Here is an 18,384-nt window from a genome sequence, read left to right on the forward strand (position 1 = left end):
ACTAAATTATTTAGTGAGGTTAAACCCAGTATGGTGCAATATAATACAATTATCAATAGAGAATTTGAGAAACAATTTAATTACACACTGACTTCCTTAATACTAATGAAGGGAAAAATGGAAACGCTCTTTCGTAGCATTGTGTTGAGCATTCAACTTGAACTTCCACTACCGCCCACTCCTGAAATATAAGAAGGCGCCTAAACGTACCGCATTGCGAAGTAGAATTAGTTCTCGTACTCAGGGACAAAGTCTGAAGATAAATCCACCCGGGAATCATCATCCCCAACTTCGGTCACATTGTCGTCATCTGCGAGCATAAAGCTGGTGGTGAGTGATCGCCAGTTCATTTCATCCTCTTCTTGGCGAAGTGATTTGATGAACATCTGCTCCTGGAGGACGCGGAGGTTTGTGCCGTCGTACAAAGGCCGGAGGATGTCCCGGTCAGCGAGCTCCGGCTTCTGAGCTTTTGTGTGCCACACCCAGATCTAGTTTTGGCAGCCCGAACGAGGAAAGATGGTAAGAGTACATTCTAATCACGCAGAATGGGAAAGCAACGGACAATACAATAAAGTGAGTTCGCATGGAGTGTGTCTGAAGCATCTTACGATAGTTGGCCGGGTTGTTGATAATTAGTTTTTTGCATTAGATCAACGTTAATTATTCTTAATATATGAGTTCTTTCATCGACGAAGGATAGAAAACTCTGATTTTAATGAGAAATGGCCTTAATAAAACGTAATTAATCAAACGGAGATAGTGCTTACACACACATAATATATATTATTTTGATAAACCTACGTCAATATTACCCAAAGGTGGGACGCTCTCTTAAATATAAAAAAAGGAAACATCTTCTACCATACAATTATGCCTAATACCTCATAACACTAACATTTTTATGTAGATAAGAAATAGAAAAACTTTTAAAACGTACAAACTGAATTTCACTTTGTCACCGATTAAAATCTGTCGTCAAACCGACATCAGACTAAAGTTCTTTTGACGGACACTTTCGGGACACCTGCAGTAGTGGCATGATTTACCTTTGTGCAGCCTTCAGCTTTGAACTCTATATCCTCAGGTTTGACCCCGAGGCTTGCAAGTATGCTCTCCTCCTGGTAGCTGTACGTCCAGGCCATGTTCGCCCGAGGCCTCTGTTAGGAAGAGAGAGAGAGAAAAAAAATGTACACTTTTTTTTGTACGTGCTGTTCTTTGCTGCTGCTACTACTACTAGTACTAATAATTATAATAATAAGTCACTTTTTGGTTTGTCAGGTGTGTTCATCATATAATATTGTCTATAATGCTTTGTATTCCAGGAAGGAGCATCTTTGGAGCTCTATGCGTTACCCGCGCAATCTCAGGTACCCAGTGTTCTTGCTTTGCACCCCAGATTTAACAATATTCGAATGTTCTTACACCCTGTTTTGCACCATAGGCTCAGTACCTTGGCCTAAGTCCTTGGGTTCAAGAGGGCACTAACCTTTCTTTTCTCGAATCTTTACTGATCATTAATTCTAAGCTGCTGTTATACTTCGTTTCCTTCTCTTAATTTCACTTTCTTTTTGATCTATTTGCAAATTTCATATTGTTGTTGAAGTCTGTTTGTAGGTTTTTTGTGGACCCCAAGTAAATTTGATTCGCTGATTAAGTAAATCACTTCTGATTTTGTTTCTTTTTTTCACAATGGAGTTCCATACTCGACGAGTGGGTTCTGTACTCGACTATCAATATGGTAGCCCGAGTTCGTTTCTCGAGGCCGCCAGCGCGGAATTAACAAGAATTTATTTCTGGTGATTAGAAATGTATTCCTTGATATAATGTGGTTCGGATCACACAATAAGCTGTGGATCCCATTGCTAAGAAACCAATTGGTTCCTAGCCACGTAAAAAAATCTAATCCTTCGGGCCAGCGCTACGAGAGCTGTTAATCAGCTCAAGTGGCCTGGTAAATCTAAGATGTACCTAACTTTTACGTTGGAATAAATTTACCGTTATTCACACGATAATTTGCATTATTACGGCCACCAAGGCCTTTTAATTTTTCTGTTACCTGACATTAAGTTGAGATGTTAAGAGCGTTTTTTTTTCGGCATAATAACGGTAATTTTAGGAAGTCTTAGTTGTCTTTCTTTAAAATGAGGCAATCAAAAAGTGCATATCTCCTTGATTGTGCACACTATATATATAGTATTCACTCGTATCTTACTTGTATTAATCAAGCCATTCTCATGAAAGTCATGCCACAGTTGCAGGAATTAACTTTACGTTTCACAGTACCTCGTAACTTAAACAAATGCCCGCGCTCAGACATAATTGCTGGTACATCACATACATACATATAATACATATATAATATAATTATGTCTAAGCGCGGGCATTTGTTTAAGTTACGAGAAACTGTGAAACGTAAAGTTAATTCCTGCAACTGTGGCATGACTTTCATGAGAATGGCTTGATTAATACAAGTAGATACGAGTGAATACTATATAGTGTGCACAATCAAGGAGATATGCACTTTTTGATTGCCTCGTGTTAAAGAAAGACAACTAAGACCTCCTAAAATTACCGTTATTATGCCAAAAAAAGCGCTCTTAACATCTCAACTGAATGTCAGGTAACAGAAAAATTAAAAGGTCTTGGTGGCCGTAATAATGTAAATTATCGTGTGAATCAAGGTAAAATTATTCCAGCGTAAAAGTTAGGTACATCTTAGATTTACCAGGCCACTTGAGCTGATTAACAGCTCTCGTAGCGCTGGCCATATATATATATATATATATATATATATATATATATATATATATATATATGTAAATGGACATGGGAAGCGTTGCTGTCAACCAACGCAGAGCAAGGAGCTGTGGGAGACGTCATCAACTATTTGTCCGTTTATTAAACAAGTTTGTCAGAGGCAGAGCAGCGTTATGCACAAATTGAAAAGGAATGTCTAGCTATTGTTTTTGCATGTGAGAGGTTTCACCATTATGTGTATGGACGGGACAAGGTCACGGTGCATTCTGACCACCAACCACTGGAGTTAATTTTCAAGAAACCGTTAGCAGCAGCCCCAGCTAGGCTTCAGAGGATGTTGCTACATCTGCAGTATTATCCTTTGGAGGTTAAGTATGTCAAAGGAAAACACATGTACATTGCTGACACATTAAGCCGTGCGTTTTATCCCAATTGCTCTAAAAATTCTGTATTTGTTTATTACCTTGAAACTGTGAAAAATGAGGCTACAACACTGATCGGAGATACCTTGAAGATCACAGAATACAGATTGCAAGAGATAAAAGCTCACAGTGGAAGTGACAGTAATCTTCAAGCAGTTGCAAAAATGATCAGAGAAGGATGGCCAGATGCTAGAAATAAAGCTCCTGAGTGTGCTAGAGCTTTTTATAATTATAGAGATGAACTGCATACTGAAGATGGTTTAGTGTTCAAAGGAAATCGTTTAATTGTTCCTAAGAGTCTCAGGAAACAGATGTTGGACATTGCACATCAAGGACACATTGGAGTGGAGGGTTGTCTAAGAAGGATGAGAGAAGCGCTGTTCTGGCCAGGAATGTCCTCGGATCTGAAAGCATTGGTTCAACAGTGTGATGCTTGTTTGTCAATTAGAGACCTTCCTCCTAAAGAACCGATGAAAAGTCATGAGTTTGCCCTTCGTCCATGGTCAAAAGTAGGAGCTGATCTATGTCATATTGATAATCGGATACTCCTTATAGTAGCTGATTATTTTAGCAGTTTTCTTGGAGTATCAAGAGTAAATAATACGACATCGACTGCCATCGTTAGAGAACTACAAATTATATTTTCTCGTCATGGAATACCGGACCAGTTAGTAACAGATAATTGGCCACAGTTTACCACACCAGAATTCCGTTCTTTTGGAAAGACATGGTCTTTTGAACACATTACTTCTAGTCCAAGGTATGCACAATCAAATGGAAAGGCTAAGAATGCCGTGAAAATAGTAAAGAAAATGTTCACAAAGTGAAAACTGACTGGAGAATCAGAGCTTTTGGCTTTACTTAATTGGAATAACACGGCAACAGAAGGCATGTTGACTAGCCCAGCCCAAAGACTTATGGGTAGACGTTGTAAAACTATCATGCCCTGCATGTCATCATTACTAAAGCCTAGATATCCTACACAGCAAGATTCTTTAGTTATCTTGGAAAAAAAAGGACAAGCAGGCCCATTACTATAACAGAGGGACACGTGCACTGAAGCCTATACCCGCAGGAGAGGTGGTACGCCTCAGACTGCCAGGTAGTAAGATATGGACTCCTGCGCTTTGCATGGGAGAAGTCGCTCCTAGAACTTACAAAGTCAAGGTGGGAAATAGAGAGTGTAGAAGAAATCGACGTCAGTTATTGGCTACAGGAGAGAGATGTTCGGATGACTTTGAGAACACTGAGGTTGATACTGACGATAATGATCTGGAACAGATCTTACAAGAGCAGATAATGATCTGGAACAGATCTTACAAGAGCAGATAATGATCTGGAACAGATCTTACAAGAGCAGAGTTTGATACGGAGCTGCAATCCACAACAGAAAGAAAAGAGTAAACCTGAGCTGAGAAGCGAGGATGCCTGTGAGCCACTTGTCGTTAAAGAAGCCTATTTGGAGGACGATGTTCTTAAGACATCCAAGCCTGAAATCCAAAATAGACGTTCAACACGCTTCAAGAGTAAACCTAAACGTTATGGCATAGATGATTATTGATAGTACATGTACATTAAAGTTTATTTGTATATTAATGACTGTTTTCAGCACTTGGTATTTATATATAGTTATTTTATTGATTATTAAACTAATTTACTGTACATGCAAACTTCTTTTGGAAGAAGGGGAGATGTAACGAGTTGTTGCTCGTTAAGCACTTAGCATCCTTTACTACCTAACTATTTATTTATGTAAATAGCTGTTATGATAATTATCTTACATAAAGTTAAACCTTACTGTTAAACCTAAGAGCAGTATTCCTTTGAAGTTTGTAGCATTAGCTTCCGTTCATGGCTCTACTGTATATTTGACTTATACTAATAAAGTCTTGGATTATTATGAAGAAGGTTTACTCTCCAACATATCACAATTACGTTTCCAGGACAAAAGACTCAACATTAACAGATTTACAAATACATAAGATATTAAATTAAAAGAGAAGATTTAACAGACAGAATGTAAGAAACAGACCGTTACCTTTCAGAAGGGGAACCAAGGACTGAAATTGAATGGAAGCAAACAAAAACAAAGACGGTTAAACTCAAGACAGGTACAGTGTTGTAGAGGTAGTTTGGTTGTTTAAAGAGGGAACAAGCTTCTTAAGGTATAACGATTCAGTTTTATATGTATATATATATAATATATATATACTATATATATATATATATATATATAGAAAGAGAGAGAGAGATGAGAGAGAGAGAGAGAGAGAGAGAGACGAGAGAGAGAGAGAGATGATGAAGAGAGAGAGAGAGAGAGAGGAGGGTGAATAGGCACTTACAAAACTATTACATGAAGTTACAAAAAACTTGGTAAAGTATCTGAAATACTCGTAACCTACAAACGAGCGAACATCATACACTGTCCAAAACAAATGGATCAGCCAAGCCATTAAAGGGCTGAGTGTTCTGGAAAACCTATACCTTAAGCAACAGCTCTATGGAGAAGGCAAATGTCGCCATATCGACCGGGTATTTTCTGTCGGCGATCCAGCCGTCGTACCACCCGGCGAACTTCCCATTCTTCAGTATGGGAGTCGATAACTGAAGTCTCGTCACAAATCCAGCCGGGAACATTGATACTGCTTGGGTGGAGCGAATCTGTGAGGTATTATATAAAATTGTAAAGGCAGTCCCACTTCATCTGAAGTTCAAAAGTAATGGAAAAGACTCTTGCAGGGAAGCACAATGGGCCTACATTCGATAGTCCAGAACTCCAGATGAATACACGCTTAGAAATCTAGCTAATTAAGGATTACAGTTACTATTTGTTTTTTATGTTGACTGGTGAACGACAGGCTGACCTCATCTCGGAATGGAAAAGTCCATCCACACACTAATATTTTTCTTTAAATTGTAACTTGGTTCGAACTTCCTGTGTAATAAAAACATTATTTTGGACATTCGTCAATGTAGAAAAAGCTTAGAAGTATTTATGAAAAAATAAAGGGGTTACAAGTCGTATGATCATTGAATTATCTGCTAAACCTCCAATTAGGTAACTCTTATTCAATGGATATCGCCGAAAGACGACACATCCTACGCTACTTGTCAAGTAACTTTTACTAACCTCTTCAAAGATTCGGTAATCGTACGTGTTATCATCGTCAGCGAAATAAACAACTCCGGTTTTGACATTCGCTCGAATCCATGCCAAACCAGCGCGTCTGCCCGACACTCCGACCGGCGGCATCTTCCATCGGTTCATTTGTCTTGGCATGGGACCTGCGGTGGATAAAGAAACACAACGGAAAGGACATTACTACACATACTTTATTTGCTGGATCATGGGTGAACCCCAGTGTAGAAAAGTTCACAACATTAGCCACTTCTACATTTACACAGATGGTTCACCAGCATCGCATCGAACTATCCCATACACTCGCGCTTCCAGGATGTAAACAAAGGCCCCTCATTTCCTGTGCCTCTCGCATGCCGCTTATCGGGAGCTTTCTAATTGTTCCTCTCCTACCCCGTCATCTAGCGATACACAGGAATTTTAAACGTATTCTACCTATCGGTCACCCTCCTTTCTCTCCATGATACCGAACCTGTTTAAACTACATGATCGTAGAAAGAGTGATCGCGTTGTGGAGAAAAAGGAGCCGTCACACCACTATATCTTCTGTCATTGTACTTTCCGAGCCTGCGCAAACGATAGATGATCCAATACGACCCATCTAATGACAATCATTAAAATATGTACTAGAGAATAGCGATTACGTATTGCTATTAATTATATACTGTATAAGGTACGCCTATATTTCGAAAACCACACTCCTTTTCAGACACATCTAAGAACTGGAAATTGTCCAATAACTATAATGTTCAAGTTTTTTATCTACGAAATCGATAGTGACAGGAACCTTACTTGGCTCAGTGCATATTCGATTGCTATATTATGTAAGAAAAATACTTGTATCCTGTATTCGACGATTCGATGCTTGTGACAATAGACGCATCTTTTGTCTCATAAAAGACTGATGATTCAAGCAAGCATAACACGTTGTAACTGACACATGAATGCATTTCATCCATTATCTCTACCCAACAGAAGATAACTTTGAAATGACGCATTCTCACGATAACCAGAGCTGCTTACTCTTCAAATAAGTGTAGGGCAATCCAGTAGAAATGAGGTACTCCACAAGCTGAATATTCTCCTCCACATTATCCTCAGCTACGATCCAGTGGACGTCCGGAACAAGCATCAGTGTCTGTGCCAATCTGGTCATTTCGGGTATTTGGTTGACCCTTGGGTATGTCGGAGTTATCACGTAGATCATTCTCCTGTCAAGAAAGAATAAATGATGAAAGGAATGACCACGAGTATAAACAGGGATGCAGACGCGTCTAATCTCAGGAAATGCTTGTAAAAGGATTATCTGGATTAACTAATCGTCCCAAAATGTGAATACCACTGAAGAAAGTTTCTCAGTGCTATGCTATTCATAAATACTATGAAATTCGTATATTGTCTGACAGTCAAATACATTCTGTTGTTCTCGAACGCTCTCAAAGGCAAAGAGGGTCATGCCAGTGTCAAGTCTTATGTTGGCCACAGGTGCTAAGGTAAGAATACAGTATTTACAAATGCCATGACGTATGACAGCCATAAATGAAATGACAACCCAGAGAAGTTCCGCAGATGTCGTAAGTCTTGTGAAAGTCCTAAGTGTTGGGACAGTCACAGGCTCGTAAGGCATACAAGATAAGGATGAGTTACTAAGACAATACATGTAAAATTTCTCCGGGCATCGGAGCCAAGAATGGTAAACAAAAATGTGAGGACCTTTTCTTGAAAAGTTTTCTCATGAAGATGATTGTTTAAAGAATAAGACTCATATATGCAACTCTGGCTTCTAAAAATTGAAACTAATTAATTAGGACATCTGCGCCTCTTACAGAAACATTTGTAGATGAAGGTCATTAATATCTTCACCTGTTAGACCAAAATTACATCGTATAGTCACTCATATAAGTTCATGGATGTCTCCGGGCATAAAACAGAATTCCATCCAACCACTTTCTGGACAACGGGTCTGAATAGTGATGTAAGACGGGTACACACCGAAACTTTCTATAGCATAACCGAAATTAGAGGCAAACAATATTCGTTACAAACATACTTTTTTTTGACAGGCAGAGAAATTCGTGATAGGGATTTTATAGATTTGAAACAGACAAAGTGCAGGCAAAACTGAAATGTATGAAAATTGGAACAATTCTTCTCAGATGTAGGGCACTTTTATATTCGCTTTCACAGTCGGATAACACACACATATATATTATATGTATATATGTATATAATGTACATAATATATAGACATATTTCTATATATATATGATATATACTACATATACAGTATATATATATACATATATATATTTATATATTCCACATCATATTCCCCACACTCTAAAATGAAGTTGAATTTATTTTACCAGAATTTATGTTTAGCTTCCGTCCACTATTGTTACAATACTAATATAACTGCATCGATGAAAAGTACGAAGTTCAAAATTCATACTTTTACCGAAAAATATAAAAGCACACATTTCTAAGTGTGTCATATGCAGATAAAAAAAACCTTGGATTAATTTTTTTTTTTACAGAAAATCGATCTAGTTGCTTAATGGTGTGGCTGCAATGAATCAAGTAATGAGAGATGACTTATGTCTTTAATGAACGGTAATTTATTTCTTAATTATAAGAGAAAAACGCGAATACTTTTCTTACCACGGCCGAAACCAATCAAAACCTTAACCTTTGTTAAATTTTTCCGCCTGCATATTACATAATACACACACACACACACACACACACACACACACACACACACACACACACATATATATATATATATATATATATATATATATATATATATATATATATATATAAGCGAAGAACAAGAGCAATTCTTTTCCGCATGTTAAAAGGAAAACAAGCAGAAAAACAAGCAGATTCGAAGAACAGTAGATTATTTCTACGTTTCGTGACCCTTTGTCGCATCATCAGGGACATGTATAACTGATATTATTGGACATCAGAGCGCTTTCAAAACATTGAGGAAATGCATGAAAATTTATGTACTAAATCACATTTAAAACTTAATAAAAATAAATTTGTTAAAGTTTTATTTCTAATTTAACGCATATTTTTTATGTATTTGCTTAATGTTTTGAAAGTACACTAATGCTCTATAATTTCATTTACAGATGCCCCGGGTGATGTGACAAAGGGTCACGAAACGTAGGATTAAACTATTGTTCTTTAAATCTGCTTATTTTCCTGTACTCACTCCTTTTATTATATGCACACACATATATAGCATATATATATAAATACACACACACACACACACACATATATATATATATATATATATATATATATATATATATATATATAAGATTCTTGCTTTCTTTAGGATGAAATAGAACAGTTTGCATCTGCACTTAAACTTGTATAATAATTCATATAACTTGCATTATAGGCTCTTATGAAATTAAGACTTAAATGAATAAATTTAAAATTTCATCTGATATTTCCGTATGCTATTTAATGCGGTATATATATATATATATATATATATATATATATATATATATATCATGTATATCATATATAATATATATATATATATATATATATATATATATATATATATATATATATATATATATTATGGAGATGCCACCTGAAATAAACCGCTCTTCCGTTTTCCATTACGTTTTGTTTTATTGATGTGTATTTCTTCATCTGTCTATTTATCTGTCTATATATATATATATATATATATATATATATAATAATATATATATATATATATATATAATATAAAGCATCAAATAATATACGGAAATAGCAGATGAAATTTGTAATTTATTCATTTACGTCTCAATTTCTTAACATCCTATAATGCAAGTTACATGAAATATTATACAGCTTCAAATGCAGAAGCAAACTGTTCCGTTTCATCCTAAAGAAAGCAAGAATCTTAGTGAAAGTACAGAATGTTATTGAATAAAAAAAAAGACAATTTATCTTTTACCTCTTAAGTTCAATGTCTCTTTTACCTTTGAGGGTCAATGTCTCTTTTACCTTTGAGGGTCAATGTCTCTTTTACCTTTGAGGGTCAATGTCTCTTTTACCTTTGAGGGGCAATGTATCTTTCACCTTTTGTGCGTCCGTTTATCAATCTGGAAGGGGTCTTTCATATATCGGTTTCTGGAGAAGGAAGAGTTCTCGCGGTGTCCACGCTGGGAGGACATCTCCCACAGGGTAACGAGGAACAATGCCAACAACACTACCGAAGGCAGGATTAGATGCTGGTGAGGTCCTGATACCACCCTCATCAGAGAACGAGGTTTCTGATAATGGAACACAAATTATTATATATATATATATGTTTTACAGACAGACGTATATATATATATATATATATATATATATATATATATATATATATATATATATATATATATATGTAGGAGCTTCAGAAGGTGCCCATGATACAACCAGTAAAAGGAATCAAGTTTATTTTCAACGAAACGTTTCGCACATGAAACTTCTGTGCATCATCAGTCTGTAAGAGAGCAAAGAGACACATAAATAACATTCAATGATAAAAATAAAGGAACTCACAAATATTAAAATAGTCTTAGAAATTAAAAATCAAAGTAAACACAAACAAAGGTAAAGAGAGAGAACAACCCAAACACCAACCGTCCATAATGTAGAGAGAAGATGGAAAGACTAAAAAACCAGTTGACGAAGACGACGTCAACTATGCCAGGTATAGAGTTGCTGAGGAGGTATTGCTATTGAGTGAAGGAACAAGTTTCTTAATGTATAACGACTCGAGGGTAGTTAGATGGTCAGGATTTTTGACATAATCTATTATTTTGAATTGTTCTTTTTGGATTTCAATTTTGCAATTAGAAGCGTGGTTCCTGATATTGGAAAATTCAGGTTGTTTTATTTTCTGACCAGTACGGAAGCTGAAACCCAGATGGCTACAATATCTGACCCTCAGCAGCCTCCGAGTCGATCCAACGTAAGAGCCTGGACATCCAGGGCAAATAAATTTATATATAACTTTGGATCTCATGAAGGGCTGAAGGCGGTCTTTAAAGTTAAAGAAGGAGCCAATTGTACATGGATTATTTGTTATAAGTTTGACTCTGAGACAAGGAATCTCTTGTTCAATGATTCGTGCGAGATTGGACGAGAATTTGAAGTCAGGCATATATGGGATAGTTGCATAAAACAGTTTCTTAGGAACATCAAAATTAGGCAATGTTGGATGAAAGAATTTGGCAAGTATTTGATTGATCATTCTTAGAACTATTTCTTGTTGGAAAGAATTGGACTTGAAAAAGCTTAATAAAAACGTGATCTCATCATGAAAAAATCTTCCAAGAAGATGAATATTTCAGGGCTCTATTGACTAATGTGTGAATAGTATTAAGTTTAAAAGATCGTTGGCATGAGCTATAAAAATTATTAGTTAGTCCTGTAAAGGTAGGTTTTCTGTAAACGGACGTGGCAAATTCAGAATTGGTTCTTGTTATTTTCAAATCCAGGTAAGGTAAAATTCCCTCATTTTCGACTTCCATTGTAAAATTAATATTTGGATGAATATTGTTAATGAAATCTAAAAACAAAGAACATTGCCAAGGGTGTTGAAATAATGCAAAGGTATCATCAACGTATCTACGGTAAAGTGAAGGTTTGAAGTTGAGATCACACTGGTTTAAAAATTTGGATTCTAAGTCCGACATAAAAAAATTGGCAAAAATTGGGCCTAGAGGAGATCCCATGGCAACTCCATCGACCTGCGAATAGAGTCGCTTATTAAATATGAACATAGAGTCTTGCACAGCAAGATCGAGTAATTGTTTAAAAATAGTTCGGTTAAAACCATGAAAGATTGTGTCATCACTAATAAAAATCTTGTTCAGTATAATATTAATCGTCTCATTAAGTGGAACGTTTGTGAAGAGAGATTCCACATCAAAACTGACCATATAATAGTCCCCATCTTGTCTAGTGATTATTTGTTGAAATTCAAGCCCATTTTTCAAAGTAAACTCGCTATTGCTGTATTCAGAGAGAAGTCCAGCCAAACATTTAGAGATGGAAAAAGCAGGATTGTTGTAAGCAGCCATAATTGGTCTTAAAGGTAGATCAGGTTTATGAATTTTCGGTTGTCCATAGAGTATGCTGAACGAGGAACCGGTAACAAAAAGCTGTTGATAGGTTGTTTCATTTATAATATTTTCATTTTTGATTCTCGTCAAGAATCTATTAATTTTATCTTCCCTTTTAAAAATTTCTAAAAAAGTAGGTTCACCATGGGACATAAACTTAGTACTGTCAGACAAAATATTTTCCATTTTTTGCACATAGTCGTTCTTATTCATAATAAATACCCCCTTGCCTTTATCTGGTTTACAAATAATTATATCTTCTCGTTCCTTCAACCTCAAGAGAATTTTCAAATCTGCAGGTCTAAAAAAAGGTGTCCAATTAGTTTCCAAATTGAGATAGGTTTTATGCGCCAAGTTAGAAATTTTCTGTTGTAACTTACCAATGTTTTGGTTGAATTCAAGTTTGATCAGTCTTTGGAACATAATTTCAAAAGGTAGAAAGAACCTGGCAGAGTTGGGTCTAAAGGATGGCAAGCAGAAGTCCAGGCCAAATGACAATAAAAATTCTTCTCTCTTTGATAAAACATAACCGGAAAAGTTAAAAATACATTGATTTCTGGACTGGAAATTAGCTTCCGTACTGGTCAGAAAATAAAACAACCTGAATTTTCCAATATCAGGAACCACGCTTCTAATTGCAAAATTGAAATCCAAAAAGAACAATTCAAAATAATAGATTATGTCAAAAATCCTGACCATCTAACTACCCTCGGAAGTTCGTTATGCATTAAGAAACTTGTTCCTTCACTCAATAGCAATACCTCCTCAGCAACTCTATACCTGGCATAGTTGACGTCGTCTTCGTCAACTGGTTTTTTAGTCTTTCCATCTTCTCTCTACATTATGGACGGTTGGTGTTTGGGTTGTTCTCTCTCTTTACCTTTGTTTGTGTTTACTTTGATTTTTAATTTCTAAGACTATTTTAATATTTGTGAGTTCCTTTATTTTTATCATTGAATGTTATTTATGTGTCTCTTTGCTCTCTTACAGACTGATGATGCACAGAAGTTTCATGTGCGAAACGTTTCGTTGAAAATAAACTTGATTCCTTTTACTGGTTGTATCATGGGCACCTTCTGAAGCTCCTATATAATATATATATATATATATATATATATATATATATATATATATATATATATATATATATATATATATATATATATAAACACAAACATTTTATCACACGCCAAACAGTGTGGCCCCTTCCACTTTTCGGCAAGTCACTTTGTAATGCTCGTGTATACAAAAAAAGATAGATTACTTCTCATGCCTGGAAGCTGATTTTGTCAGAAGTTTAGAGAATTCCAATACTGAGGGCCAGGATGTTCGATATTTAGCTCTCTCTCTTCTCTCTCTCTCTCTCTCTCTCTCTCTCTCTATCTCTCTCTCCCTCTCTCTCTCTCTCCTCTCTCGCTCTCTCTCTCTATATATATATATATATCTGATATAATATATATATACATAATATATATATATATATATATATATATATATATATATATATATATATATAATTATATATATCATATCATACATAACATTGCAATAGTCGACCCCAATTAGCGGATTCCTCCAGGTTTCAGTTTGCTATTACGCAAACTTTAGTAAAAGAAAAGGATACATGAATTGGCCTAAAGTTGGAACAATTTATTACCGCTCGGAGATGTAAAGCAAAGCCACGACTGGGGGTGACCTCAAGCTACACTTGGAACTCTTTATATTTAACTAGTGCCATTTAAATTTAGAAGATGATTCTGAAATTATTACTATTGAGGGGAAGATGCACAGTTATGATATGGCAGCACGACACTGTGACGTCACTAACAGTTTTACTTCTCAACACATTAGGCTTAGGATTCTAAGGTAAGATCTCTTTTCGAGAATCAAAATTCCTGACTTCTACAGTCTTCAGATTATATCACGGAGACAATAAAAATCTAGATACTGGATCCAACGAAGAGCCTTTAGGTTAAGAAAAATGAAGGTACAGAGACTGGCAAATGAATGTCTTTGTGCCTTCTGACATTAATGGCAAGAGTTATGTTCGGTTGCAAGGGCACCCACCAGATAAAGTAACAGTTTATTTACTGTTATGACAATGACAGCAATAAGACCTTAATAATAATCAATAATAGTTTTTGGAACTCATGGAGTTGCTGGTGCGCTGGGATTTCACGTTGACAAAACATACTGTGTTTGAATATGTCGCAGCCACGAGTTTATAATATATTTCGAATAATTCTTCCAGTCTTAATAGAAACTTACTTTCATCTGGAGACGCATTGTTTATCAGGCAGAAGAACTGAAAAAGAAACAGAAACGTTCTTGCAAACGGTATTTAAACGTTAGTTATTTTCTAATATACATGTAACTTTTCACTGATCGCAATAGGCGATTGCCGTTTTTCCGAAACATCAGTTTTCCACATTTCTAAATTTCAGTATCGCACGTTTATCTATTGGCGTCTTGGATCGTTTTTCTTGCTCGTAAATCCATACACGTCACAGTGAATTCTCGTTTTAATATCTAGGACTAAGGTTGAGAAGCATATCCACAGGTCATCTCTCAGAGCAACAAATAAAGCTGATATTACAGATTTAGATGCTCTAGTGGATGATATGAGGAAATCACAGAACAGGGCCAACTATGTAATAAATAGTGTAAACAGTCGGGAAACAGCACTGGAATGGAGCGATTTCTCGTGTAACACGAAAGATGAATGACACGACGTTATCATCAATTTGGCTGAGAAAGCGATTGATGCGCATACGTGTGTTCGTTTAGTTCAGCCAATTAAGGATGTGTGCTGCATTTTAATAAACATCGAACACCTGCCATCCAGCCAATTATAGGCAAAATTCACCTCGACAGGAAAGTTTAAAGGATTATGTTATTTGTCCATGTTGGAGTTATTAAAAACTGCCTAATAGTCTCAGCATTACAGTATTACCGTATAAAATAATAATTCATACGTATACTACATATACTGAAATCATTCAAAAAGATATGCGGTGCAAGCGCGCACATACACGTACACACACACATATATATATATATATATAGATTTAGATATTTATATATGTGTATATGTATATGTGCATATATATATATATATATATATATATATATATATTATATATATATATATATATATATATATATATATTATATATATATATATATATATATATATATATATATATATATATATTATTGTTGTTACAACAGAATTCCATCTGATAAAAGGAGCCCATAAAAATGCCAAAATATAGAAAGTAAGTACTATATTTCAGAGACTGCTCTCTCTCTTCAGGTAGGTAGTGAATGAGAAAAGTTACAGAAAAGGTGGTATTTATATCAAGAGATCCTTCCACAGGTAAGCCTTTAACTAGGTCACCCCAGTTGATAAATTCTCTTTAATTTTCTTAAGCGTTGGTTGAAGGTAGGTTTTATGTATGATATCTGAATCCCAGGTGCCCTCTGCGAAGTTCATTACTTTTCTTTTTCAAGGCTGACTCCACCATCTGGCTTTCGTACCAACATTTGCTGCTATAAATTATATGTGACAAATTCCAGTTTATTCTGTGGTTATGATTATTCATATGGTAAAAATAGCTGAGCTCTTTAGTCCATACCTAACTGACCGTGTATGTTGTATTAATCTCTGGGGCAGTGATTTTCCTGTAAAACTGATATAAGACTGTTCACAGTCCGGCCATGGGATTTCGTATACTCCTATGTCTTTGGGGATTGGCCTTTGGACGTTAATCATGGATTTGGCTAGGGTATTTGGGTAGGTAAAGGCAAAAGGGTTAGATTTTACAAGAGTCTGAGTCACCGTCTTAATCCTGTCCGGGTGTGGGATTTTTATTTTATTGTTGGATGTCTCTCTGTTCTTGTCTTGAGGGGGTCAGTAGAAAATTACATTTGCTTTATGAATCGCTTTCTCAACTATATGGTCTTCGCCAATCAGGACTGTAACATAAGCATCATTCAAGCTCTACAGTTTTATTCACGTTTTCTACTTATTCGAGTTCGTTCCTTATCTAGGTTAGCTTCAATATGGTTTATTAAAATAATTTCAATTTTATTTAGTTAACGACAGAGGCGAAGAAAATCCTCTTCTAAAGCTAATCAATCTGTGTACTTCTTAGCTCTTTCTAAGAGGGGATCTCGAATCAGCGCACATATCGATCCAAGTATGAGTCACTGTTAGGTTTATCTGCTTTCAAAATGCACTGACAATAAATGTGTATGCAATGATAGTTCGGCTTAGTGATTATTCATCCTTTGTATACTCCTTCGTTACTGTTTGAAGAACTCGGACTGACCCAAAGTTCTGACGCATCGTTAATTCCGTAGCCATGAAATTTTAACAAGAAAAATAAAAAGAATTGTACAAAAATGATAAAAAGGACCAGACTGGCCATTAAATATCTGTTTCTACGAGATTTGACGGCAATAAAAGTGGAATTATTGATAACAAATAGAATTATTAACTCTAATGGAACTGAATTGCTCCCTAAGCACTGCCGATTTTGTAGGTGAACTAAAAAAGAATCTAGAATAATCGAGAGGTGGCAAGACCAAATCAGATACTCTTCTAAAGCAAGCAGTTGCCTTTACATAATGGAATGGAATGGAATCTAAGGAAGCTGTAAGGGACATAAGTGATGAATACAGTGCACTGACGGCGCTACCCTCACCCCCACAACGGGGAGAAAGTTTTAATAATAGACCTAAGCAAAAATTATTTTTCCTGGCTTAAAGCCACAATTTCCTTGAAATGCACTTCTTAAAGCATCATTCACAACTTATGGTCAAAATTTACATTAATGTTTAGAGTAGGGAGATAACCACCAAAACTGTACTTTTCTGCATTGCTCAGTGATGCTTCTTTATAAAAACTATTTATAAAGTCGCTATTCAGAAACAAATGCTCTGCTCAATAAATCAAAATATATTAATACAGTTCCTCTTGAAAAATTCATTAAACATACGATTATAATTATTATTATTATTATTATTTATAAGATGAACCCTATTGAAATATTAAAACACGCGCTGAATTGTATAAGGGTAGATTGCATTGCATCCTCGCTTAACTTCTGCAGTTCCAACGGTATGAGGAATAAAAGTCCTTGGAAACTGAGAGTTTAACAGCGAGTCACATATACTGCATACTGGTGCTGCAGCTCAGCAAATCTGGCTGCTCTCGACAGGAAATGAGGACCAGGGATCAACTGCCTGTGTGAAAGATCTCTGTTGAAATTCAACTTATGAAAAAGAGACAAACAAGAGACCATCCTTTGATGGTCCAAAGTCACAACTGCTACAATTAGGAAACAGAAACCTACCACCACGAACCACTCTATCTTAAAGAGATAAATATCTCTGGCAGAAGCAGACATCCACACCAGAGAAAAGTATTCTAGTAATTGATTTTATCACTGTTATACACATATGAGGCCTTACGAACAATACCCAACTTTCGTGCAGCATTTGCTGAAACTTTCATTTGATGTTTCTCAAAAGTATGACATGAGCCAAAAGTTACACCTAAAATAGTTAAAACTTCAGACTCTTTCAGCAAAGTCCCATTCACCTGAAGGGGGGATGGGGCTGAAAATCTGTGCGAGATCTGCTACTCAATAGTGTTTTCATTTTACTGGAGTTCAGCGTCATACTCCATCGACTACACTGACCCGATCCATGTCCCGAGTGAGGCTGATGGTGACTTCATTTCTCCTAAGTGGAGACTTGACTACATCTACAAGTGTGTTGCATCATCGACATACTGAACAATCTTGTTTTATAGGCCAAACACCTCATTATTTGTATGCATTAAAAATAATAGTGGACCAAGACCACTACCTTGTGGAACTCCTGACACAATAGGTCTTGGTTCGCTAAAGATCCGATT

At 35.9% G+C, this 18,384-nt stretch overlaps 2 protein-coding genes across 2 annotated transcripts; one reads left to right on the forward strand and one right to left on the reverse strand.

Moving 5' to 3' along the window:
• The first annotated feature begins 3,091 nt into the window (after positions 1-3,091).
• LOC135197445 (uncharacterized protein K02A2.6-like) lies at positions 3,092-4,006 on the forward strand. Its single transcript, XM_064224514.1, has one exon. The coding sequence runs from the start codon at positions 3,092-3,094 to the stop codon at positions 4,004-4,006; it is 915 nt and encodes a 304-aa protein (XP_064080584.1).
• Positions 4,007-4,463: 457 nt separating this feature from the next.
• LOC135197446 (galactosylgalactosylxylosylprotein 3-beta-glucuronosyltransferase S-like) lies at positions 4,464-18,153 on the reverse strand. The gene is made up of 6 exons (XM_064224515.1): positions 18,149-18,153; positions 17,646-17,723; positions 7,342-7,529; positions 6,310-6,464; positions 5,664-5,840; positions 4,464-4,553 (listed from the first exon to the last, which is right to left on the reverse strand). The coding sequence occupies exons 1-6, from the start codon at positions 18,151-18,153 to the stop codon at positions 4,464-4,466; spliced, it is 693 nt and encodes a 230-aa protein (XP_064080585.1).
• Between the last annotated feature and the right edge of the window lie 231 nt (positions 18,154-18,384).

Source organism: Macrobrachium nipponense, chromosome 21 (assembly GCF_015104395.2).
Source record: "Macrobrachium nipponense isolate FS-2020 chromosome 21, ASM1510439v2, whole genome shotgun sequence".
Taxonomy (NCBI): Eukaryota; Metazoa; Arthropoda; class Malacostraca; order Decapoda; family Palaemonidae; genus Macrobrachium; species Macrobrachium nipponense.

Excerpts from the sequence above, each read along its gene's own strand:
- LOC135197446 (XM_064224515.1), bottom strand. Across the intron at positions 6,465-7,341 it reads GCCCTACACTTATTTGAAGA|GTCCCATGCCAAGACAAATG; the intron begins GTAAGCAGCTCT and ends TATCCACCGCAG. Across the intron at positions 4,554-5,663 it reads CCATAGAGCTGTTGCTTAAG|CTCCGTATCAAACTCTGCTC; the intron begins GTATAGGTTTTC and ends TGTGGATTGCAG.
- LOC135197445 (XM_064224514.1), top strand. The coding sequence starts at position 3,092 with ATGTTGCTACATCTGCAGTATTATCCTTTGGAGGTTAAGTATGTCAAA.